This window comes from Mus caroli, unplaced genomic scaffold, assembly GCF_978045245.1.
Source record: "Mus caroli unplaced genomic scaffold, Mus_caroli_1 scaffold_9, whole genome shotgun sequence".
Lineage (NCBI taxonomy): Eukaryota > Metazoa > Chordata > Mammalia > Rodentia > Muridae > Mus > Mus caroli.
Genome location: NW_028227264.1, coordinates 61,488,157 through 61,514,919, shown reverse-complemented (window position 1 = coordinate 61,514,919; position 26,763 = coordinate 61,488,157). Strand labels below are relative to the sequence as shown.

At 40.1% G+C, this 26,763-nt stretch overlaps 1 protein-coding gene across 4 annotated transcripts in view; it reads right to left on the bottom strand.

The window, feature by feature from the left end:
• Nucleotides 1–26,763, bottom strand: part of Herc4 (HECT and RLD domain containing E3 ubiquitin protein ligase 4) — a 74,199-nt gene that overhangs the window by 6,406 nt on the left and 41,030 nt on the right. For 3 of the 4 annotated variants that reach the window (XR_003837764.2, XM_021173606.3, XM_021173608.3), the window contains 11 exons: nucleotides 25,739–25,815; nucleotides 25,326–25,450; nucleotides 23,671–23,730; nucleotides 23,235–23,346; nucleotides 22,382–22,571; nucleotides 20,950–21,122; nucleotides 10,993–11,112; nucleotides 6,687–6,710; nucleotides 4,447–4,545; nucleotides 2,969–3,136; nucleotides 2,395–2,538 (listed from right to left, as the gene is read on the bottom strand). Coding sequence is in view for 3 of the 4 variants with exons in the window: in XM_021173606.3 (XP_021029265.1) it covers nucleotides 2,395–2,538; nucleotides 2,969–3,136; nucleotides 4,447–4,545; nucleotides 6,687–6,710; nucleotides 10,993–11,112; nucleotides 20,950–21,122; nucleotides 22,382–22,571; nucleotides 23,235–23,346; nucleotides 23,671–23,730; nucleotides 25,326–25,450; nucleotides 25,739–25,815 (1,292 nt within the window). In the remaining variant the exon portion in view is untranslated. The remainder of the gene's footprint in view (nucleotides 1–2,394; nucleotides 2,539–2,968; nucleotides 3,137–4,446; nucleotides 4,546–6,686; nucleotides 6,711–10,992; nucleotides 11,113–20,949; nucleotides 21,123–22,381; nucleotides 22,572–23,234; nucleotides 23,347–23,670; nucleotides 23,731–25,325; nucleotides 25,451–25,738; nucleotides 25,816–26,763) is intronic. The other variant, XM_021173607.2, reaches the window with a different exon arrangement.

Genomic DNA, 26,763 nt, shown 5'->3' with positions numbered 1-26,763 from the left:
AGAAAATATCCAATAAGAAAAATCTTTAAAAAAAGAAAAGAAAAGAAAATTTGTTCTTGGTATGTGTATATGTGTGCATGTACATGCGCAAGACAACCCTGGGTATCATCAAGATAGCTAGCCACCTCCTTTGAAATACGGCCTTTCACTGGCCTGGAGCTCAGCAATGAGTCTAGACGGTCTGGCTAGTGCCCCAGAGATCTGCTCTGACTCTGCCTTCCCAGCACTGGGGTTACACATACATACCTCCTTGCCTAGCTTTCTGTTGTGTTTTTTTCATGAGGCAAGGCCTGGCCTAAAACTGAATTTTAGATGTAGCCTAAGCTGTCCTGAAACTCAACTCTCAAGTGCTAGGATTACAGGTGTGAGTCACAATAGCCTGACTATGCCACGATTTGGGGTGGGGGGTGCGGGTGCGGAGTGTAAAGATTTATTTATTTTATGAATATGGGTGTTATGTCTGCATATAGATCTACTCACCAGAAGAGGGCACTGGATCCCATGGGACTACGACAGTTATGAGTGGCCATGTGGGAATTGAACTCAGGACCTCAGGAATACCAGCCAGCATTACTTAACCTTTGAGCCATCTTTCCATAGCCCTTATGCCAAGCGTTTTAAGTGGATGGATGTTGGGGATCAAATTCAAGTCTTTATGCTTCTAAGACATTTGCTTTATTCCAAATGAGCTATAAACACAGCCCTTAAAACAGTAATTTTTTTTCATGCCTTTAATTCCAGCGAGGCTGAGAGAGCTAGACCATGCCTTTAATTCCAGCACTCAGGAAGAAGCAGGGGCACTGTGAGCTGGAGTCCAGTCTGGTTTACACAGGGAGCTCCAGGTTACTTAGAGGTACATAGCGAGACCAAGTCTCAAACCTAACAAAAGGAAACAAAACCCGACAACACACATTCAAGTTATGGTGGCTCACCACTACGATCCTGGCAACTAGGGAGGCTAAACTAAGAGAATCAGGAACTCGGCAGGGGTGGTGGCACACACTGCCAGAAGCAGGGGATCTCTGTGAGTTTAAGTCCAGTCTGGTCTACATAGAGTTCCAGAACAGCCAGGGCTACATAGAGAGACCCCATTTCAAAAATAGAGAAAAATAAAACAAAACAAGAAAACACAAAAGCAGTTGTAAATAAGGAAGGAGAGAATGACAGCAAGCAGGGCGTCTTCCAATGTGTCTTTTTCTGTAAGTCTGATTTACAATTATGCAAACATTTTATATACTTATAAAATTAAATTACACTAAAATAACAAATCCAAAAAACCCTTAACTTAAACATGTACACATTGATAAACTAACTATAATAATCAAATTAATAGAGTTCAACTATTTCAAATGACAGCAAACATCATTAGTTTTATATCTCTACTCACTATAACTTAAAGATGAAATATATTACACAATAACTTAAAGTGTATTTACTTTCATGTACATCATAATATTGGTGCTATTGTTCGGCTGTATTTTAAAGTCTTGACCATTTTGGAGAACTGCATAGTGCTGAGGACGCTTGACAAGAACCCAGGCAAGAACACCTGACGCCCTCAATAGACAGGACAATGTGGATGGGAATCAGTAAAGAGAATTGCAACAAACAGAAAACACAAGACCAAGACCTAGGCTGCGGCCACTGGAGGGCACCAGCGAACAGTGGGACAGGCCCATGAGCTGGATGCCTACCAAATAAGGCTGAGCTATTTCTCTCTCTATCCAAGCACCCAAGACAGTGTAATTCCAGTGCAGTAGTTTGTTGCCCTTAGGAATTAGCCTAGCACTGAACATCAATAGCTGCTATCCCGATACAAGACAGCCTTCAAAAAGACTAAATGTACACATAAAGAAATCTTATAAATTTAAAACATAGGCGACTCAGAAATTTTTTTACAAAATAGAATCCAAACATTTTCTGTAAAGGACCAGCTGGTACCGTCTTAGTCTTAGCTGAACACGGGGTCCTAGCAACTGTCAGCTCTGTCTCCCATGCACATGTGTCAAAGCAGTAGTATCCAACAGGTGGCTTCCTGGATCCAAATATGTGCTGGGAAGGAAGATCTGGCTCACTGCTACCGTCTACTGGCCCTGAATCTGAATTACAAGCGGTCAGTGATCTCTAATGCTAAACGAGTTCTCTCCAGAAGAGAGGCTAAGACAGTAATCACCATGAAATTTTCCACACACTCAGAAGGAAAATTCAGCATTATTTTAAAGCTGACTGTTCCTCAATTTATTTTAATTTGAAATGTGTAAAACACAAGACTGTGTTTTGACAATAAGTCTAAAAGTTCCTAATTTCAAGCTGTAATTAAGCAGACCTCTGTCTGACCAGAATATGTTAGAAACAAAGATCTAAAGAGATAATTGTGGTAGACGGGCATATTACCTTATCTGAAAACCAAATGAGCCTGGAATCTTCATAATATCGAAACATGCCGTATTTAGGATCCAACAATTCCCTCATGATAAGCAAGAAAAATTCTTTGCGAACACCTCCTGCATCAACAGCATCTTCTCCAACAAATATAACCTAAAACAGGGTAATGTGAACACTGAATAGACAATGAAGAACAAGAGACTGCGTCTCAGAGGCCTGTGAACAAGCTATTCCTGCTAATGAATCTCAGCAACCTATAATTTCAAAAGTTAAATATATAATTTACATGACTCAGTGGTCAGAAGCAGTTGTTGCTCTTGCAGGTGACCCAGGTTTGGTTCCCAGCGCCCACTTACAATCACATAGGATCTAACCCTCTCTTCTGGCATGTACATACTGTACATACATGTAAGCAAACCTTATACATAAAGAATGAAGTAAATCTGTAATTAAAAAACAAACAAACCACAAAGTGTTTCAAATACACGCGCACGCACGCACGTGCACGCACACACACACACACACACACACCCTAGAACAGCTTTTACAGAGAAGTCCCAATTTATGTAGAGTGCTTGCTTACCTTGAGTGGCTTTTTATAATCTATATTCTTGGTTTTCCTGAGGACTTCCATGGCATCTCCTACAATATTCTCTCTGCGAACAACTAGAATTAAGCAAGGATTCACAGACTCGATCACTGGGAGAAAGAGAGAGGAGACATTCTGCCTGTGGGCCTGGTCAATGGCCATCTAGAACACAAAAACACCAGACTTTTATTTTACTTTTAGGCAGTCTTATTTACTCTAACTGAGCTGTGAAGCTGAGTGTGGATAAGCCCCGTGAGCTCGTGTACTGAGTACTGAGTTCCCGGTGGTGGGCTACTCGGGAAGGATTATGAGGTGTGATGTTGTGGGAAGGCGCATGTCACTGAGCATGAGCTTTGAGGTCTCAAAAGCCCACGTCAGGCCCAGCCACTTCTGCCTGCAGAGTAGGATACAAAACTCTGAAGCGACTGCTCCCGTGCCACTGCTGTCTTTCTGCCGTGGTGACTCACCCTCTACAACTGTAACCATCCCCAATTAAACGCTTTCCCTTGGAAGTTTCCGATTGCTAGATGAGGGCTGGGATCACATGCAAGCATCACCATACATAGTTAATTTATTTATAACTAACATAAAGTCATGAGTTTCACTGTGATATCACACATATATAAAATAAGCGTGCGTGTATATATGTACATGCATATATATATGTATATATCCCTCCCTATAAAACATCCCCAGCCCCACCACCAATATATATGACCAACCTCAAGGTAATTTCCTGTCCTTGCCTGCCTGCCTGCCTGCCTGCCTACCCTCCCTCCCTCCCTCCCTCCCTCCCTCCCTCCCTCCCTCCCTCCCTCCTTCCTTCCTTCCTTCCTTCCTTCCTTCCTTCCTTCCTTCCTTCCTTCCTTTCTTCCTTTTCTGAGCTAGGGCCTCTGTAGTCCGGGGTGTTCTAGACCTTGCTATATAGACCAGGCTGGCCTCTGAATTCATAGAGCTGGGATTAATCGTGTGTGTTAACATGCCAGGCTCAGAGCAATTTCAAACTCTTTTCATTTAAGTGATGAATTGCCTCTGCTCCCACATTGAACTTTTTATCTCACCTCTAGTTCCTGCCATCTTTTCTCAAGTATGTAATTAAAGGGCAGAGTGGAGCCAGGCTTCTGAAAAAATCTAACCTGTTATAGTGAACCTGATGAAATTGTTTGGAAAGACGGACTTATATATAACAAAGGGGGTTCATCATTTTTGAAGGTTTAACATGAATAAAGGCTGCTAATCTATTTTTATGACAGCTCCTTGTTAACTAAGCAGCTTTCATGTTTGTATGTCTCATGTAGCAATTCTCACAGCTCCACAAGGCATTATGCAAATGACAGTCTACAATGGCGCCCCCACATTAGTATTATCACCAGTGTCTCAAATACTTAAAAACAAAAACAAAAAACCAAAACCCAACAGCACAGAGACAGTTTTTACAGCATCCTGAATCAGGAGCACTGCGGAGCACTTACCTGCATCTGCAAGACTGCGTCTGTCTGCAGCAGAGTGGTCTTTGCCTGGGCATCAAATACAAATGGGTATGTACAAATTGTCACCGGGATGTCTGCCAACTGGAAATAAAGAAATCAACTTCTCAGTTGAAGCTCTGGTGTGTGGGTGCTGTCACTTTTGGTAAAGATGATTATCACACTCTTGTTCATTCACAGGTATGGTTAGAAATTTTCAAAAACATTCATTTTTGACTACAGGATTTTCATTCAGCTTGCTAATGAACTCAAGGCTTTGAGAATGTTAGGCAAGTTAGGTATGAAAGGGTCATGGCATTAGATAAGATGTGACCACTGAGTAGAGCGTGGTGGCACACGCCTTTAATCCCAGCACATGGCGGATTTCTGAGTTCAAGGCCAGCCTGGTCTACAGAGTGAGTTCCAGGACAGCCAGGGCAATACAGAGAAATCCTGTCTCGAAAAAAACCAAACAAACAAAAAAAGAGAATGTTAGGTAAGTGCTCAATTGCTGAATTATATCCCCAGCCCTTTGTATTTTGAGCCCAGGATGAGCTCTGGTTGTCCTGGAACTATGTAATCAGGCTGGCCCAGAATTTAAGAGATCCACCTGCCTCTGCCTCCTGAGTGCTGGAATTAAAAGTGTCTCACCATGCCCAGCAGAAAAATCTATGTTGTCTAAGTATGTAATGTATGCAGGAATCCTGGCATCATACATGGCACCTATGTGGAGGTCAGAGGGGAATTCTTTTCTTCTATCAGGTGGATCCTAGGGACTGAACCTAGGTTGTTAGTTTTGGCAGCAGGTGCCTTTGTCTGCTGAGCCATTTAAATCTTTTTGTGCTTCTCTGTGAGTGCATGCATGCCATATGCGTGCATGGAGGTCAGAGGACAGTGTACAGTAGCTGTTCTCTCCTTCCAACATGTGGGTCCAGTGGCAGATACTTTCACCCACTGAACCACCTCCACATTCCTCACTCTTCATTTCTATATGACATCATTATGGATCTCTGTTTAGCTCAGTGGTTTCAACCCTCCTAATGCTGTGACCCTTTAATATAGCTGCTCATGTTATGGTGACCCCCAAACATAAAGTTATTTTTACTACTTCATAGCCACAGTTTTGTTACTGTTAGGAACCGCAATGTAAATTCTCTGATATTTCCAATGATTTTAGGCAACCCCTGTGTCAGGGTCAGTTTTGACCCACAGGTTGAGAAATGCTGGTTTAGCTCCTACAGGAAGGTGCAAACAACATTTCAAGTTAGTCTAAGCCCTGACCATGTTTTCAAACAGTGTTTTCATTTCCCCTCCCCCAAACACAAAGTCTTACACCGATGGGGGTTTTGTACAGAGCCTTGTGCATGATAGCAAGAACTCTAGCACTGAGCTGTGTCTGATACTAGCCCCATCCATTTATAGTTTTATATTATACTTACTGAGGAAACAAACAAGCAATAATTATGTAATGTGACCTAACCAATGTTCATTAGTTCAAGTACTAGGAAAATCATACTCAATAAGCCAAAACAAAGCAAACGACCACCAAGCAGCATAACACAGAGGAAGTAGCAATCCTCCAGTTCTGAAAAGGAAAACAGCCACCCACTGTCAGGTCGGAGTGCTAGAGCTTTATGTACTAAGGGGACACACACAACAATCTGAGTATCAATTATTAGTTTAAAAAATAGATCATTTCACTTCTGTAATATTCTGCTCTACTGGTAAGCATTTATAAAATTTTAAAATAAAAAATATTTCTCAGAACATACTGTACTTTATATTGGGAGACAAGAACAGGAAATATTTCAAAGTAACTCTTGTTAGAAGGTATCATGTCATGGTAGGGAATATCATTGTTTTGTTGTTGCTGCTGTCTTTGTCCTATGGCAGAGTCTTACTGTGCAGCTCTGGCTGGTCTGAACTCATACTATGTAGACCAGGCTGCCCTCATCTGCTTGCCTCTGCATTTCAAGTGCTGGGATTAAAGACACATGCCATCACACCCAGCAACAGGCTTTAATTCAGAAAACTCTTCTGAGTTGTACAGGACATCCTGATATTATACAAGATAATTTCTATTGAGTCAACTTTTAAAACCAACATAATATACCGATTTAAAACCAGTAAGTGTGTGTTTGTGCACATTAAAAAACAAACAAAAACTCACACTAAAGACAAATTTGACTCTTGACACAAGAAAGAACACCCTTCATGACTCTGAAACTGTATGTCCCCAGACTTACCTCAGTTACTCCATGGCTGACATCCTAAGACAGCAGTGCAGAACGCAGCAATGGGGAAAGAGGAGTGTTAGTGGTCTATTTCTAGTCAACACAGAGGTCACATATTTTGCTATAGCGGAATACTGACTTAATGAGGTAGAAAATAAATTAACAAAAAGATTCACCGTTCCGTAACGCCTCGCACATCTCTATCTATGAAGTGAAGATTTTTGGGTACACTATCATCAGTTTTGAACTCTCCTCAAAGCTGTATTAAAGGTACCATGTACCACCATACTTAAGTCTGTTCCTTGCATTTATTATTATTACTGTGTGAGAGAGAGCACAAGTGTGTCTGTGGGGGTCAGCAGACAGTCTATAAAGTTGGCTCTCTTCCTGTTTGCATAGCAAGTACTTTTCTCTAACTCTCAGCCATCTTGCCAGCCCTACTAGTATTTTTTTTAAACAATATTAACTTAAAATAAAAAGCACAAGACAGAACATAAAGTTGCTAACTTGTAAAAACAGATTTATGAAGGTATGAAAACTTAAGAGAACAGGAAACAATTGCACCCCCACCCTCACCACGCTGAACCCTGAATCTGTGGATTAAATTCAGGGCCTTGCACATACTAAGCAAAGGCTTGAACGATGAGTGATCTACACTCCCAGCCCACATATGTACAAACTATTTTAAGGCAGGTCTCGTGTGTCTCAGGCTGGCCATGAACTCAGTACATAGTTAGAATGGCCTGTAACTCTGCTCCTCCTACTTCCTGGGGTTGTAGACCTATGTCAGCATGCCCACTTTTGTGTAGTGCTGAGTATAAAACCCAAGCCTTCACACATTAGACAAGCACTCCATCAACTGAACATTTCCACATATGTTCAGTGTTTATGCTCATAGTACTCAAAGTACTACAATCTTCAGCAACATGCGACTGAATTTACACCTGGTAGCTACTGTAGTGAACGATTAATTTTTATAAGACATACAGCATTTGCCCTGGGCTATTCTGGGTCTTTGGAAAGACTAGGATCTTTAGCTGCTGACAATATAAACAATGTAATTTATGATGCAGATTTCAGCCATCAAACATCAGTTCCGCCTTCAGGAAGTTCAGACCTGGAGCTGCAGAGAAGGCCCAGCAGTAAGGAGCACTTACTGCTCTTCCTGAGGAGCAGGGTCCAGTTCCTAGCACCCACGTGGACCCTCACAGCCACCTGTAACTTAGATCCTGGGAACCTGATGCTGTGATTTGAGCACATGCACACACACACAGGCACAACACTCACACGTGCAAAATTAAGAAAGCTAGCCACCTTGTGGAAAATGACTGACACCCAATAACAACACTGAGTATTTCAGCCTCACTGCTTAGCAATCCTGAGCAGTATCAAACATCAATGCCAGGTACGCATTTATGACTTTCCCATGGAGAAAAAAACATATGCTCTGCTACTGATACCTCTCCTAGAGTCCTCATTATTGTCTTAACCTGACCGACTGTAATCTGGATCCTTATCCTATAACAAACTGCACTTGGCTATGTTGTAGCTCTTTGAGTTCTGTGAACTTTACAACAAATGATAGAGCCTTAGGACAGAGTAGGGTATATCCCTTCCAACTTGGCAAGTGGTAGCAGAAATAAGCGTAGCCCCATGTAGTTTTCCTCTGATTTTTTGCTAAATTCTATCATGCTTTTGACAACTGAAAAGAATGTCCTACAGGTTAAAATATCAGTGTGTCCTCTAATGTTGTTCCATCCTGATATTATACCTGCTCATATGTCAAACTACATCTAGCCATATACTGAACATGTCAGATTGCTATTTCAATCACTACCCAATGAGCACATAAAATTAAATTCCCTAGAACAAATTTAGACACACAGCCTAATACTGAATAAATAAGGTTTATGACCTACAAATATTTAACATCAAAGACGGAAAAAACCTCATTTAACTCAACAAAACCACTTAAGTCAAATTTCAATGTAACACAAACATAATAAACCCAGCGTGGACCTTTCTTTTCTTCTGAAATAGAACCAGCAGAGTGTACTTCCGATCATTTTGCCTCCACTTCTTGAATGCTGGTATTATAAATATATCCAACCATATATGCAGGTCATCCTAACTTCCTAAGTTTTAGTTTTAAAACTTTATTGTAGTTATTTGGGGGAGGGGATGCATTCACACCACAGTAAATGTGTGGAGATCAGAAGATAACTTGTAAGAGTCAGTTTCTTCTACCACCTGGACCCCAGGGATTGATAGCAGGCCACCAGGTTTGGTGGCAAGTGCCTTTGCTTGCTGAGGTAGCTCATTGGTGGGTGCATAAGGAAGGGAGAGAGGAAAGGAGGGAAAAAAGAAAGGGAAGAGAGAAAGGGAGGGAGGAGAGAGACAGCTTAGTGGGTGAGAGTACAGCTAGATGGCTCTTCCAGAGAACCCAGGTTCAATTCCCAGCATCCATGCGGTCCTCTACAACCTCCTCTAACTCTAGTTCCTGAGAATCCAATGCCACTTTCTGACCTCAGCAGGCATCAAGTCCATAAATGCAGCACAGATATACATACAGGCAAAACACCCTGAACACATAAAATAAAAGTATTTAACATTTTTAAATTTTTATTATTTTTAAATTATGTGAATGTGAGAGTCTGTGTGCAGAAACGGAAATTGGATCTTTTGGGAATGGAGTTACAGGAGGCTGTCAGCCATTACATGGGTGAGGGAAACTGAACTCAGGCCCTCTGGAAGAGCAGTGCTCTAGCCTTCTGAGCCATCTCTCCAGCCCCTTATCCAAACTCTATCTAGCTCAGCAACTGTGTACACGTTGCAATGGTGTCACCGGCCTATAACCCCAGCACCAGGAAACTGAAGCACAAGTTTTCCAAGGTTGAATCCAGCCTAGACAGAGCAAGAATTTATCTTCAGAGAAACAACTCACGGCCCCATTAGCCAAACTAGTACTCATGTTTATGTGTATATTCATAAAATAGATGTACACATGCATGTACATATTTGTATGTGCACACAAATGCCCATATTATCACAAAATAGTAGGAGTATCTTTAGGATGGTCACTAAAACTTTACTAACCATAAAAGTGACACCCAATCCAGCATTAAGATTACAATAAACATATGAATCTTATCTCTTAAAACTTCAGGAATAAGAGTATCAAAAGTTCTATGTAAATACAAAAGTGTGATGAACTCTCTTTAAAACAAAGAACTAGATGTAGTAGCACACGCCTTTAATCCCAGAACTCTGGAGGCAGAGGGAGGTGATCTCTGTGAGTTCAAAGCTAGCCTGGTCTACATGGTAGGTTCCAGACAAACCAGGGCTGTCTTTTAAAAAAAAAAAAAGGAAAATTAAGGAAAAGAAGCCAGTTTCGTGCAATAGTGTGTACTCAGTGTCATGTTCATTTATAAACGGAGAGACAGTAACTAAAGATAGATTAGAGAGAAATGAGGAAAAAGGAAATCAAAACTATAGCCCTCTATTTCCTCTTATTAAAAAACAGCTAACACCAAAATAGCTCCTTAATGAGATATAGTTTGATATCATTGGAACTTTGTGCTCAGATGAGTTTAGGTGAGAAGACTATGAAATTTCGGCAAGTATTCAAACAGAACAATAGTTGCTTGCTACAAAGAAATCCCAGCCAGACAGCATTTATCCTACCTTGGTTAGAAGACAGGCTGCCGACAGAGGGTTTTACTGTTTTCATCGGGCTGCCCCAGAACAAACTGCCTCAGCAACTAGAGTGCTGAGACTCTAGGAGTGGCCACTATGTTTAGTTCTCATATGATATTAAGTATCTGTTACTTAAGTGACTAAAGTTACTTTAAAACAATTAAAGCTATTAAATATCTGTTAACTTGTTACTAAAGACCTTTCATCACAGGCAAAGAAGTACATCCATATGTGAATGTGTATTAACAATCCTAAATTAAATTAAAACACAGAATAAATGGTTCTGGGGTTCTCACCTGGGTTTAAAGCAAACATCTGACATTTCTAAGAGATCTGGTATCTGCTACTCTCAACATTAGAGAAGAGGTAGTAACCTCAAAGGAAATAAGAGTTCAAAGTTGAAGCCACACCTGCATTTGCTCTAGAAAAATGCAATGGCGGCAGTAGCACTGGTTTGGTGCTGGGAGAATATTTACATAGAAACAGAGCTCTCTATGGAATGCATTATTCTAAAATAATGTACTTGGAATAAAAGCTATGGAAATGCTTGTTTCTAAACTGTTCCTTTTGCATTGTACAAACCGCACACAGGCTCAGTCACAAGGTGAGGAGACAGACGTACCACTCCATAGGCTTGCTGCTGGACCCAGTTGATATAGTCATTCCTTATGTCTATCAGCTCTTGGACTTCATGGATGTAAAACTTGTCGTATTGGATAAGATGTCCTGTTTTCTCATTTACCTTAAAAGAAAAGAAGTAGTAATTCAGTCTGTACTTTCTGTTCTTAAATAGAAAAAAAAGGCTTGGAGATTTAACTAATTTTCTATTAAAAACAAAACAAAACAAAAATTACTATACATGAAAAATCCTTATCGACTGTTTTAGGAGACATAAAGTATTTTAGGATGTATCTACTTGTACTCAGTAACCCCAAGTCCAGAAATAAATACCTTTATAACCACAATACACTATAAATTGTATAAGCCAGAAACTACATGGCCTTCAAGTTGGCAAAGAAGAACTAAACAGTAACAGTAAAGCTTGATAAACATTATGCTATTGGATGTCTGGACAAACAAACCTTTAAGTTATTCTTTACTCTCTGGTTTCTTTGTTTATGGGAATGCATACCTCATGTGTACGGTGCTTTTGGAGGCCAAACGGCGGTGTCAGAGCTCCTGGAGCTGGAATAACCGGCATTAGAACACAACCTGACACGGATGCTGGGAACTGAACTCAGGCCCTTTAGGAGAGCAGTAAGTGTTTCTTGTTTTGTTTGTTTAATTTATTTTTATTGTATGTGCATTGGTATTTTACTTGCATGTATATCCGTGTAGATCTGGAATTACAGACAGTTGTGAGCTGCCATGTGGCTGCTGGGAATTGAACCTGGGTCCTCTGGAAGAACAGCCAGTGCTCTTAACGACTGAACCATCTCCGCCAACCTGCAATTAAGTGTTCTTAACCACTGAGCAACCTCTCCAGTCCGGTTATGTAAGGTGGTGTCAAGATAGGATGTAAAACCACGGCTACAGACTCCATGGAGAGAGAACCAGGTCCACAAGGGAAGCCAGTCAGTCCACAGTGACCTGGCTTCCTCAGCAGCCCTAAGACGATAGCGAGGGGTCTTCTGTCATGTAATGCACCAACAAGTACACACATTTTTATCAAGCAAAGCAACTAGGAGCTGATAATGTAAACTCGTAGCATGTAAACTCTAGTTTGCGGGGAACACAGAGGATGGACAAGCACAATCACGAAGGCCCTTGCTGTGGACCTGGACCTTTCAGGACACTCACCACAACTCTCCAAAAGCAAAAGGAAATGCAAATGAAGGGCGGAAGAGAGGGCAGGTGTTCTAAACTGAAGAAGAAAAACGAAGCTGGCCCTGTAAAATGGACGGTAGGGTGAAGGAGCCTGGACTGATGAGGTAAAAGCCGAGAGCCACTCTTACAACTTGTCTTTTCACCTATCCCATGACAGCCCAAGCATCTCCCACCCTCAAAATGAAGTTTTAAAATAATTCTTTAAAAGAGACCAGACAGATTCTAGTGGTAGGTATAAAAGTCAGCATCCTGACAGTAACAATGACAAATTCTTGACCACAGATAATAAAACAGTGACTTAAAAAACGCTGTACATCACCAGGACATGGTTGGCACATGCACTGGGATTCAGAGGCAGGTGAATCTCTGAGTTGGAGGCCAGCCTGGTGTATAGAGCAAGTTCTAAGACAGCCAACACTATAGAAACGACCTTGCCTCAAACAAACAAACAAACAAAACCAAAAAAAAAACCCCAAAAAACAAAAAACAAAAGAGAATTACTAAAAATAACCATTTACCAAAGTCACTGAGTAAACATTTAATATTTGGGCTGGAGAGATGAGTCAGTGGTTAAGAGCACTGGCCACTCTTTCAGAGGACCCTGATTGCAATTCCCAGCAATCATGTGGTAGCTCACAACCATCTGTAACGGTAGCCGATGCCCTCTTCTGGCTTGCATGCAGATACAACATTCATAGACGATAGATAGATAGATAGATAGATTCTTTCTCTCTCTCTCTCTCTCCCTCTCTCTCTCTCTCTCTCTCTCTTTTGGTTTTTCGAGACAGGGTTTCTCTGTGTAGCCCTGGCTGTCCTGGAACTCACATTGTAGACCAGGCCTGGAACTTAAACATTTCAACTAAATTCTCTCTTTTTTTCCCCCAACTAAATTATTTACCAAGAAAGCCTTGAAGAATGAAACATTTAAACTATATACAATCAAAAATATAAAATACTGAACATTAAAAAAATTTTATTTCGCCGGGCATGGTGGCGCACGCCTTTAATCCCAGCACTTGGGAGGCAGAGGCAGGCGGATTTCTGAGTTCGAGGCCAGCCTAGTCTACAGAGTGAGTTCCAGGACAGTCAGGGCTACACAGAGAAACCCTGTCTCGAAACCCCCCCCCAAAAAAAAATTTATTTCATCATTTTATGCATATGAGTATTTTGCCTACAAGTAAGTCTAGACCATATGCATGTCTGGCACCCATGAAAGGTGAGAAGAGGGTGCTGGCTCCTCTGGAAATGGAGTAACAAATGATTTGAGAACTACCATATGGGTGCTGAAAATTGAACACAGTTCTTTTCAAGAACAACAAGTGCCTTTAACCACTAAGTCACCTCACTAGATAGATACATCCCCTTTCAAAGGATGTATAAAACCTATGAAAACTATAAAACAGTCAAGAGAACATAAAGAGACTGATTAAAAAAAAAAAGACCAATCATAAACTGCAAAGGAAAATAAGACTTGACAAACAAATGTACACAAATTTTAATTGGGATTCTGTTTTAAAGAAACAGTAATACAAAATATATCCTGCTATAACTGAGACAGCCTAAACATGCATAGACACTTTAGGGCTATAATTCATTTCCTTACTAGAAACGATTTTATTGTTCGGTAGATAAACACCTGTTTTCTTAGCAGAACTGAAATATTAAAGAATGTCCTATGCATGGAGGCACAGAGGTGGCTCAGGGTTGGGAGCACTTGCTGCTCCTACAGAGGCCCTGGGTTCTGATCGCAGCACCCACATGAAGTCTAACAACCATCTGTAACTGCCTTTCTAGGAAATCTAAATGCTTTCTTCTGGTCTCAGTAGGCACCAGGCATGCATGTGTCTATGCACATGGTCCACAGATGGACATGCAGGGTGCACAGCTGTATGCATAAAAATTAAAAAGAACAACAGATATAGTATAGTCTCAAAATGTTTCACAGAAATGTACACATACTAACAGATAAAGAAAAGCCACACCAGGCTAACTTTGGATAAATCTAAGAAAGGGGAATGTGGGTATTCATTACATTTGTCTTACAATGTTTCAGTATGTATGAAAACAGTTAAAATAAAAACTGAAGAGGGAAGAGGCCAGGCATATAGCATAGTAGGTAGTACAGGCCTGCTTAGCGTGCAGGAGATTCTGGGCTCAGTTGCACACTTATTATATCACACTCACACACAAGTGTAGATTAAAAAAATAGGCTGAGCAGTGGCGGCACACCCTTTGCTTGCCTCTTAAGCCTGACTGGTCACAGGAGTTTGATCCTTGGGATCTATAAGGTGAAAGGAAAGAACTGACTCCTGTAAGTTGTCCTCTGACCTTCACATGTGTGCTGTGGTTCATGTACACAAAATGAATAAATGGAAAAAATAATTTAAGTAGTAGGGCATGGTGACCTATGTCTGGTTACCCCAACAAGAATGTTTGTGAATTCTGATAAGCCTGGTCTAAATAGTGAGTTCTCAGCAAGTCAAAGCTAGAGTGAGACCATGTCGAAAAATACAACCCAGTCTCTAATTAGAACCAGCTCTATCTGTTGCATCTTTAGAAGGATGAAGTGCAATGAACAGCTATTGTTAATTTTTGATGTGCGAAATCTGTGAAAATATAAACTCTTAAAATTTGAGTTTTATCTTATAATTTTAAGAGTTTATATATCTTCACAGATTTCAAAGTTTTGCTTTAAAGGAAAACAAGAATGAACACTACATACCTCTTCCTCAAAGAAAAAGATCAATAGCATACTGATCTAAAAGGTAAGCTGAAATTTTAACTGAGTTGTAGACTTTTACGTTAAAACCAACTAAAACTATGTTTCAATTATAGCTATCATTAAACATTACACTACTTGTAAGACACATTATTATATTTCAATAGTCTCATAAACAGTACTGCTTTTATTTTCAAAGTTATATTTTTAATCCCTTTATTTTATTAAGTAAAAATCATGAGCTCTTTTCCTACTGTTATGGGACAGGTGCGGGGGTGGGGGTAGGGGTGGAGACATGATCTGCTTCTCCAGCTCTGCAGACCAGGCCGGCTGTATCTGCTGCTGGCGGGCTGGGATTAGAACTGGGTGGCACAGTACCCAGGGCACTTTTCCTAATGTTCTCATTTGGACAAATAATAAAGACAAAAACAGAAACCAGAGGGAAGCTGTTATTATCAACTTCCAAACAGAACTAAGATCTCCTTAAAAACCAGATATAAAGTGTGAAATAATACCTATTCCACTATAGAAGACGTGTCCTTGCGCCCTATAGTCTTTAATACTAACATTATTAGCTACACTCTTTACTAAAAACACACACACAAAATCACACACGCACACACACACACACACACAAAAATTTCACATTGTCCTTTTCTCAAACACTCATATTTATAACAAAAATTAGTAAGGTCTCTGCCTGTAGCCAAGGATGGCCTTTAACTCACAATCTTGTCTCAGCTACCCGTACTGGCACCAGGCCAGGCTCATAACATTTTCCTCTCTTCCCTTTCCTTTTATTTTTAACTTTTGAGACAGAGTATCTAGTTATATAGACCAGACTGGCCTTGAATTTACAGAGACCCACATGCCTCTGCCTACCCCCAGCTCATATTTGAACTGAAGAGTAATCAAAGAGGTTTGCTTTTCTGATGCATTGTCGTTGTAGCTCTGGCTGTCCTGGAAGTCACTATGTAGACAATGCCAGCCTCAAACTTTCAAACCCACCTGCCTCTGCCTCCCACGTGCCGGAATGAAAGCCTGTGAACCATGTCTGGCTCAGAAGAGTGATCCAAAAGCACAGAACTTTGCAAACACACATACACACACAAACACACACACATACACACCCCTACCTTTCTATATGGTATGCACGTATACGTACACGCTCTCTTACAAAGTAGCAACCATTCTCTAAGAAGCCCTTTTTAATCCCTCCATGGATACATTCTGTTTTTCTTTATCTAACAATTACACTATCATAAATATTCACTTATCTGTACATACATAATCTTTCTAGATGGCCAGCTTAAGAAGGGGGTAAATTATATAACTTCCTTATCACTAAATCTCTAGCTCCGAAAATATAATAACAAGCAAATTCTGATTACAATGTTTTTATTTCACATCATAATTCAGTATTTTGGTTATGGGGTAATTATGATGAATCAATCTATGTTCTATCCATTCAGTTTGAAGGTTCCTGGCCCTGCTCTCAGATGTTTGAAAACCAGTATACTACATAGTTACTAAGCTAGACGTACCAAGTAAGCCCTTTTCTTTTGGTGCACTAGTACCGCTACAATGTGCTGCGTAAGATTTCAAATCACCCAATTACTACCCAGTAAACTCATTTTTCTGCTTACAGACCCATTCCTGACAGCAGACATCAAAGGTATTTTCCATGACGCCATTTAGAGCATTGGAAACATTTTCCATTTAGAGCATTTCCCAAGGACATGACATAGGGGAGGAACAAGCACATCCTGCAGTCACAGTGAGCACAGCTGCAGTTGGTTTCCTGTCCTAGGTCTCCCTGCTCCTAGGTTAGGTCATGGGGTAACCTGAGGAAACACCCCTAGGTGTCAATCACTGAGAAGAGAGAAAGAATAAGTACCACACAGTCTTTCATTTTTTCCAGATTAATTTACGTGCGTGTGTGTCCATATGCCTACCATAAGCATACACATGGAGGTCAGAGGAAAGCCTGTGGGAATCGGTTCTTCTTGCACTATGCTGGTCCCAGGGATTGAACTCAGGTCCTTAGACTTGGTGGCAGGTTACCACTGAGGCCTCTCACCTTCAGGCCTAAGTGTCTTTGAAAAAAACTTCTGGCAAGGGTTTTGTGGAAAGGTGAACAGCAGTCATGGCGGATAATACCTATCCACACGTACTTATTGACAGCAGAGTGCAATGAAGCAAAGCTCTCTTCAGAGCAGAGGTAGAGGAAAGACCAGGGCTCCAAGCAGATCCAGGAGCTGCCTAACAAAAGTATCCCAAGGCGAGGAACATGGCTCAGCGGTACAACACTTGCCTAGCATGTGAAAGGCCTTGGACTAACCCCCTGCAAAACGGAAAAGACAGAGGAAATCCACTCCACTATCATTCTGCTTTCAAATATAACAACTTCAAATAAGAACCTATTTCCTGTCTAACCCAATAAATAAAAGTAGTGGTTTTCCCCATTCAAATCATCTAATTATGAAATCCCTGCCTTCAGAATGTATAACAACATATAAATTAGGTAACTTAGGACCAGCAAGACAACTTAGCACATAAAGGCACTTGTCATCAAGCCAGACAGCCAGTGTTCAATACAGGGTGGAATGCACACATTCAACACATACATACAAAAACAGTATTTAAAAGTTATATAATTTAGCCAGCAGTGGTAGCACATTCCTTTAATCCCAGCACTCAAGAGGCAGAGGCAAGTGGATCTCTGTTGAGTTCGATTGAGGCCAGCCTGTTCTACAGAGAGAGTTCCAGGATAGCCAGGGCTACACAGAGAAACTATGTCTTGAAAAGTCAAAAGTAAGTAAGTAAGTAAGTAAATAAATAAATAAATATCTGTCATGTGATTGGAACAATATATCAATCTTGAGAAACTATCAAGGTGATATTTTATTGGTAATTGTTCATTTGCATATGATAAAGAAAGATCTTATTCAAAACCACATTGATAAGAAACAGCACAAGAGATTAAAATGTGTTCATATCATTTCTAGTCCAAGCACAGAACTGATATGGACAACAGACATAGTTCAGTTAAAGAATCCCTGAGCTCACACCATTGCATACACTAGCAAGAGTTTGCTGAAAGGACCCAGATATAGCTGTCTCTAGTGAGACAATGCCGGGGCCTAGCAAACACAGAAGTGGATGCTCACAGTCAGCTATAGGATGGATCACACAGCCCCCAATGGAGGAGCTAGAGAAAGTATCCAAGGAGCTAAAGGGATCTGTAACCCTATAGGTGCAACAACATTATGAACTAACCAGTACCCCGGAGCTCTTGACTCTAGCTGCATATGTATCAAAAGATGGCCTAGTCGGCCATCACTGGAAAGAGAGGCCCATTGGACATGCAAACTTTATATGCCCCAGTGCAGGGGAACGCCAGGGCCAAAAAGTGGGAATGGGTGGGTAGGGGAGTGGGGGGGAGGGTATGGGGGACTTTTGGGATAGCATTGGATATGTAATTGAGGAAAATACGTAATAAAAAAAAAATATATATATATATAAAAAAAAGAATCCCTGAGCTCAATCCTTAGTAACATTCACACACACACACACATACACACACACACACCCCATACAAAATCCATTTGAGATAGTAGACATGATGCACTCTACAGAATTTAAATCTTCAGATCTAAAGACATAGCAAGTCCACTCTAAGTCTCTGTGTGTGTGTGTGTGCACAGTACTGGCGCCCAGAGGCTCGGGCTGTTAGAATCCCTTGGATCTGGAGTTGTAGAAAGTTGTGAGCCACCTGTATGTGAGTTCTCCAACTACCAACAATATGTTGACACACTAATGTGAAAGAAAAACAGCAGGGGCTTGGGAAGCAGATCTGACCTTCTCTCTTACTAACTTTTTTTTTTTAATTGTTTTTCGAGACAGGGTTTCTCTGTGTAGCCCTGGCTGTCCTGGAACTCACTCTGTAGACCAGGTTGGTCTCAGATTCACCTGTCTTGAGTCCTGAGTACTGGGATTAAAGGTGTGTACCACCACCACCTGGCAAAGTAACTCTGGGGGGTGGGGGGGACATCATTTTCTAAATTTACAAAAATGGACAATACCAACTCTACAAGTATATTTTAAGAAAAATCTTTTTTTTAATTAATTCTATATACAAAGTGCTCACATGTATTATATACAGACGTTTCTAAAAACTGTTGGCAAACAATAGATGTTAAGACACCACCCTCATCTCAACCTTGAACTAACAAGAAGGCTAATCCTAGCATCTGGCACAGCTCCATCAAAAAGGTCTCTGTAGCCAAGCTTGGTAGAGAATGCCTGCAACCTCAGGGTCCCGGAGGCTGAAGCAGGAGGATTGTGATCTTTAAGGCCTGCTGGGGCTATATAACACAAAATCCTATCCCCTGAACCTAAGCGTCAGACTGTAGGCAGCATGTGCAGTTCAATCCACAGACCCAGAGAATAAAGGGGCAAAGGACACACACACAAAGACCCAAAATCTTTGAGGAACATATATTCTATTTTAAAAACTGAAGTATTAACTAATTATAAAAAAGGTGACAATGTAATCTTAATAGGGCTCTCAGTAGAGACTGGGGTTTCAGGGCTGGGAAGTCCTAGCTAGGACTCTAAAAGTCCTTCTTGCCACCCCTTTCTTGAGACAGGGCCATTCTCTGTAGGTCACAATGGCCTGGCTTTTGCTGATCCTCCTGCTCTAGCTTCCAGCTTGCTGGAATTACAGGCATCCCTTTCTCCTGAGACAACAGAGAGGGCTAAAGAAAAGCAGTGTTCTTTAAGAGGATAAGCAGACAAGAGTCAAAGTGGGGTTCTGCAGACATGAGGTCCAGCTGAAGGACGGCCAAAGAACAGCAGGGAAAAGTTCATCCGAGAAACAAAAGCAAATCAATTCATCTCTTGAGTCCTAGGCAAAAGTATACACAAAGGTAGAGAGGCAGAGAGCCCTGCTACCACATTAGAAGATCTTCACAAGTGCAGCATGGTACACGCCCAGGCCCTGATAGACTGCAAGACAGTCTTGTTCTGGGGAATGACCTGTTTTCTGGAAAGAAACTGCTCATCTCCGTAATCATACAATGAGAAGAGGAATGAACTGCCTACAATCTTGGACATACTAAATACAAAAGGAAAAAAACCAGGAAGTTAAGTAGTGGAGAAAAAGACCCAGGAGCTTCCCTAAAAACAGGTAAAGTAACAGTCCCCAGTCTGGAGTCTCTGATCCAGAGAAGATCTACCTCCTCTACTCCCTTTATGGTTACTCTGGCAACCATCTGCAAGTGTAAAGAGTCGTTATGGAAGAGACTGTATTCATAAGGACGCTTCGGTCTATTGTGGACTATGAACACATGCTTCTCCCTTAGGTCATGTCTCATTTAAGTAGCAACTCAAAAATACCAAATGGCATAACAGAGATATACCTACCAACTGTCAGGGATGACTCAAATCCATCTTTAATCAGACAGCTGAGACTCTATTTCTTCATGTAACTTTGCACTTCTACAGTGTAAAGTGTACTATTTCTTACACTGGGAAAAAGGGCAGGAAAGAACAATAGGCAAATTAATGAATTATATATAGTTTCATTTTCAAATTAGTCATTTGTTTCAAATGAAACATTCTACTTTGATTGAGGCCATTAGTACCTGATACCAAAAGAATAGAAATTTAAATGTTCAAAATTATAAGGGTCCAGTCACTTTTATATGATAACCACTTATAACTAAAAATAATGTATATTAAATTAACACATTAGGTTCTTTACAAGAAAACATAAGAATTCTAATTCATTAATATGCTATTGTTCTGCCCAATTGTAGGCTACAGATGCCTAACAAAGACAACTAAATCCAAGGCTAAAAAGTATAGATATATTACTTCTTGTAAAGGAAATTATGAGAAACTATGAATAACTTCTAAATTTCTTTAATATGTATCTTTTATGCCATTCTAATATTAATGTTAAAATGAACATTATCAATGTGTTAGTAGAAATGGGGAAAGAGAAAAATAAAGGACTAATGGACATACCCTATGCAATATTTCTAAAACCTTTAATGCGGTATGAAGAAAACTGTTGAAAATTCTTCTTTCAGAAGGGGGAATGCCGATCTTGTAGAGTTTCAAAAGATGTACCACAACTTCCTTAAAAAGTTCTACTATCTTGAGGAATAGTGGAGGTTCAAGTACTGACCACCAGTTTTCTGTTATTAAAGGGTGAACATGCAAATAAAATGATACAAAAATCAGAATTAAAAAAACATACTAACTTTTCTTCTAGAGCAGTGGTTTTTAACCCTTTGAACATTTCAGGAAGATGAACACAGCAATACTTTATATAACATCTCTAGGGCTTATAGATAACTTTCCTCACTACCAAGATAAAGGATATTGTTCTTAAAAATCTCTCGAAAGTAAAAACAAAAAATAAAGTATGAAAGGCTTACTAAATTCACATTCCTGGTATCATTAATTACATTTAAATTCATAAGTTATAGTTAAAATTCATCGCTACACTTAATATAAAAATCAGTTATTAAGCTGTTTTAGCAATCAATTATTTTTCAACAAACTATACCTTAAAAATCCAAATATTTAAAAATCTAGGTTTTACTATTCAACTTAATATATAAAACTGAAATATTGTGAAGCAATGTATTTACAGATCTAAAGCACTCTAGGAAATGAAAACTAGAAAGGTAATAATGCGGCTGTAACCTGTACTGTCTTCTTCCTGTTTCTTACTTAGAGTTTCTAACTCCAGATACCAGAGCCATGACCCCGTCTACACTGGGAGCAGCATGCGGCTTCACCTGTCCACACTGGCTCACTCCTTCAGTCCCAGCATCCCATCCCTCACTTCCTGCTCTTTTCACTCTTATCCTTGAAGTTCTTGTGTGATTTTATTACTTCAATATATTTCAGTTCCTCATGCCTAGCACACTCTGAGAAAGCAAAACACTGGATTAACCATAGGAAGCCCAAGACCCAGAGCAAAACAGAGACTGAACTGTGAATTCAGGAATCTTGTGAATAAGCGGAGATACAAACAAAAGGCAATTAATTAGCAAGGGAAGGAACTAGAGGGAGAGCGGGTTGATACTGGGGCCCAGGATGATGGAAACCAATGTTGTTCAGTTTCAATGGCTCTTCTTAGTTCTTTAACAGCAAAATCACTCAAGGCAACGAGGGAGAAAAATATGGGTAAGTTTTCAATTTTTCTTGTATTTTCTGTGTGTTATGTGGATTAAAACTGTTTAACATGATTTGCCTTCAGCAACTCTAATAACTAGAATTAAACACCCAATAAAAGCCAGTAAAAGAGAAAATTCTGTCCCATCAAGAATAAGCAAGGCAGGAAAATTTCAAACAGCTAAATAAATAAATAAATAAATAAATAAATCTCATCAGCACTGTCATTTAAAGAGAAAACATTGCACAAGAAAAATACTAAAATTCTTACCAAGTACTTTCAGTGGTGCCTTTTCTAGGTTCACAAGAGCTGTACCAAAGGGGATTGCTATTGTTGTGAAATTGTTGCAGTCACTCATCAAGGGACACTCTGGCAGGGTAAGATAAAACCTCAGAGCTTCAACATCAGGTAGGGAACTAGTCAGTTTAGGGATTAGATTCTTTTCCAAACTAGCTGCCACCTATATTTTGACAAAAAGCAAAACCTACTTCATTTAAAATGAATGCACTTCACAGAGATGCACACACATATGTACACATAAGAGAGAAAAAAGGAAACCAAGAACTATGACAAACATGAAATGAGTGAAACATAAAACAAACATCTTTCAGTGATGTATGTTGGAACACAATAAAAACAGTTGCCTAAGCATTGCAAAGAAATTTCAAACAACTTTATTTAATAATCATTTAAACTCTATCACAATGGCTAAATAATGCTATTAACAGACCCAAATCAGTAAAGTATTTAGAGTCTGCTACAAACATCTGAAAAGATTTATGCCTCTTTAATATCTAAACTTGTAGTTTAGCTTTAAAATAAAATTTTTACTTTTGTTTTGTTTTGTTGGTTTTGAGACAGGGTTTCTCTGTGTAACCCTGGCTGTCTTGGAGCTCACTCTGTAGACCAGGCTGGCCTCGAACTCACAGAGATCTGCCTTTGCCTCTGCCTCCTGAGTGCTGGCATCAAAGGCATGTGCTACCGCACCTGGCATTAAATTTTTTATTATGAAGTATAATGTAAATCTATAAAGCACAAGGTTAATTAATTAGGCTGCAAACATAAAATACCACGTAAAAATCCAGCAGCTAAATAGTAAATATACAAGCACTTAAAAACAAACCTGCTGAGATATCTGAGGATGATCGGGTTGTATAAGTTTGTGGAATAAGAGTCTAGCAGCGTTCATGTCAACCCCTGAAAATCTGGTGCCTGTTCTATAGTGATCGTCATTGCTAAAAATGGAAAAAAGAGGGAGAGTCAATTTTCTGCAGAGTTGTAGCCACTCAGTAGTTTCCCAGGCTCCAGTGATTATAACCCCATGCCTGCTCATACAAGTAACTTAATAAACTCAGTAGGCATCACACAGACACACAGAGGGCATGAGAGTAAGAGAGGCTGAGTGGGGAGGAGGTACGGGAGGGCAATGAGTGGTTGTCTCATCAAAGTACACTATACATATGTACAAACTTGCCGACTGTTACAAGTATATAGTAATTAGTTCTTTAATACATCACTCAAGTTTGAAAGGTTCAGTCAATCAAGGAACTGCCACTTACCTAACAGCCAGAAAACTTCCATTTAGGCAGCCAGACGAAGAAAATGTTCCATCTATCTCACTAAAAATAAAATAAATGAGACATATTACTACTTGCCTTTTGTTTTTAATAAAAATTTCAATGACAATTTAGGCCTGGGTATGGTGGCATATGAGCAGAATCTGATCATTTGAGAAGCTGAGGCAGGAGAATCTACAGCCTAAGGCCAACCTATGCTATAGAGTTAGGACTGTTATTTTTTTAAAAATTGGGGCCAGAGATGACTTAGTGACTGCTTGCTTTATAAGCGGGACTCAAGCCCAATCCCCTACCACCTGAGTGCCAGTGTAAGCTTATAAGACCAGAACTGGGGAAGCAGAGACAAGAAGATCCCCAAGACCCACCAGCCTTGTAGTCCAGCAATCTCCAGGTTTAGTAAAGAACTTGGTCTTTAAAATTAAATAAACATAATAATAATTAAATTAAATATATTAAATAAATATAGTATACACAATAAAAATTAAATATAAAGACTGATTATGGGCTGGTGAGATGGCTCAGTGGGTAAGAGCACCTGACTGCTCTTCCGAAGGTCCGGAGTTCAAATCCCAGCAACCACATGGTGGTTCACAACCATCCATAAAGAGATCTGACTCCCTCTTCTGGAGTGTCTGAAGACAGCTACAGTGTACTTACATATAATCAATAAATAAATCTTTAAAAAAAAAAAAAGACTGATTATACAATACTAGATAAAGGTATTAACTATTTGACTTAAGCTTAAACGCATTCATCTTCAGCAGTCAAGTCGGCTCAGTTAATAAACTGCCAGGTGCACGAGCATGAAGAAATGACCTTGGATTCCCCAGGACCCACATAAAATGGTGGGTGTGGGACGTGCTTGTAACTTTAGTGGTGGTGGATGGGGGAGGGTGGGTGGAAGGCTATGAGCCCAAGATCATCTCTCAAAACCTAAAATGCTCCGTGCTGAGAGGAGCAGTCAGCACAGACCCACCGCTTCCACACGCACACAGGAGAAGTAGTAAATGCACATCGGCAGACATCTGTGCACACCCACAACCCTCCACCACAAAAGGACAGTTCAAGGAAATGAAGAACTAGATTCCTTCCTTCCGCCCTTCCACCCATCCACCTATCTATCAAAGGCTCACTATGTAGTCTTGCCTGGCCTAGAATTTGCTCTGCAGACGGTGTTGGCCCTGAACTCATAGAGAACCACCCGGTTCTGCCTCGTAAGTGCTGGGATTAAAGGCATGCACCACTAAACCAAGCTCCATCTTCAAATCATCTTTATGTAAGTGGAAGAGAATGAATTTTCAAAAGTTGTCTTCTGACTGCCACATGTGTACAACAGCCTATGTGCAGTACATACATATATGCAAAATACATAAATGTTAATTTTTGAAAAAGGAGCATTAAAGCAACAAAGGAACACAGTTTAAACAGAATCTGAAAATGGCTGCTCCACACTGTGCCATGTCAGCAGCTAGTTTTTTTACCTGTCTGAAAGGACTAGAGCTTTAAGATCTTAAAAACATGGAAACTCTTAAGTTCTTAAAATTTTTATATATAAACCATCAAGAAAATGACAGTCAATGAAATATTTAAATGAAAATTCTTCACAGGGCTGTGTATAAGTAGACTGTTTCCCATACTTGGCTATCTCCACAGGGAACCTTCCAGAGGGGTAGCTGAGCCATTTCTGAATCAGAGCTTCATTCACTGTCCAGATCTGCTTTGAAGGGTCAGAGCATCTAAAGTCATCTGGAGGTCCACAGTTCTAAACGTTAAAATGAAAGAGATCGGTCAGAGGAAGAGATGGCACTTACAATACAAAGTTAAGAACCAGTATGATCTATCTGTTTGGTTTTGTTGAAGACAGAAGTCAATTATTCCTAACTACCAGAAACAAAAACTTAGCAGATAGCTTTGGGAAAAAATATTTTTTTGTAGATTTGAGTAGGAAAACAAATTCAGACAGCTGACCTATAACATATAAAAGAGGGAGATAAATTTCTAAAATCACTCCAACTTATCTGAGCTAATTATTTATATGATTAATTAGTACCTGCGGACTAGAGTAATGTGAAAAGCTTTGATCTCCACCCGAGAAAATTCTTTTGACACAGAAATAGTCTTCAGAACCTACAATAAAAATAGAAAAATAGAAAGCATTAGATTGTAAGATTCATATTACATTTTCTAGATTATCCAGCTTACCATGGGGTTTGTATAATCAGGCCTCCTTCCCTTCATCCCAGGGACTCCGTAACAAGAAATAGGTAGGAATAAGTGGCCTGACTCCTCGGGATGAGCTGACCAAACGTGAACATGAAAGAGTTCCACAAGCCTAGGCATCATTGGCAAGTTTGTGAGCCTTTGCTCTACCACAGACATTTGAGGCATAGGACTCTTTCATTTTAACGTTTAGAACTGTGGGCCTCCAGATGACTTTAGATGCTCTGACCCTTCAAAGCAAATCTGACAGTGAATGAAGCTCTGATTCAGAAATGGCTCAGCTACCCCTCTGGAAGGTTCCCTGTGGAGACAGCCGAGTATGGGAAACATACTAACCCCCTCCCCACCACACACACACAACACTGTTTTCTGATCTGTATCTCATATTTTGGTTTAAACATAGTATAAAATAGTGATTACTATTATAAAAGATAAAAGAAAATAAACTTAAAGTGGGCACTCCTGCAATTCCAGCATTTGGTGGGCAGAAAGAGAACTGCAGAGTCAGAGGCCAGCCTGGGTCACACATCAAGACTCACTATACCTCAAAAACATCAACAGAAAAAGTCATTTTTAAAGAACATGGAAAAGTTTAAATAAATGAGTAAAGACTTAATAACATGTAACCATTTTCCCGCAGTGTCTAAGAAACAGAAGTTCTCAACCTGTGGGTCACAATTTGTCTCCTTTCTCTCTTCTGTTCTCCCAAATAAAAACTGCAAGGGTTGAATTCTCCAGCATCACACACTTTAAAAGCCATCCTATTTCACTTAATGTCTCGCTATCTCTCAACCTGAGACATTTCTGGTTTATTATTTCCTGGGTCTCATACAGGGCAGCTGGCCTCACATTCGC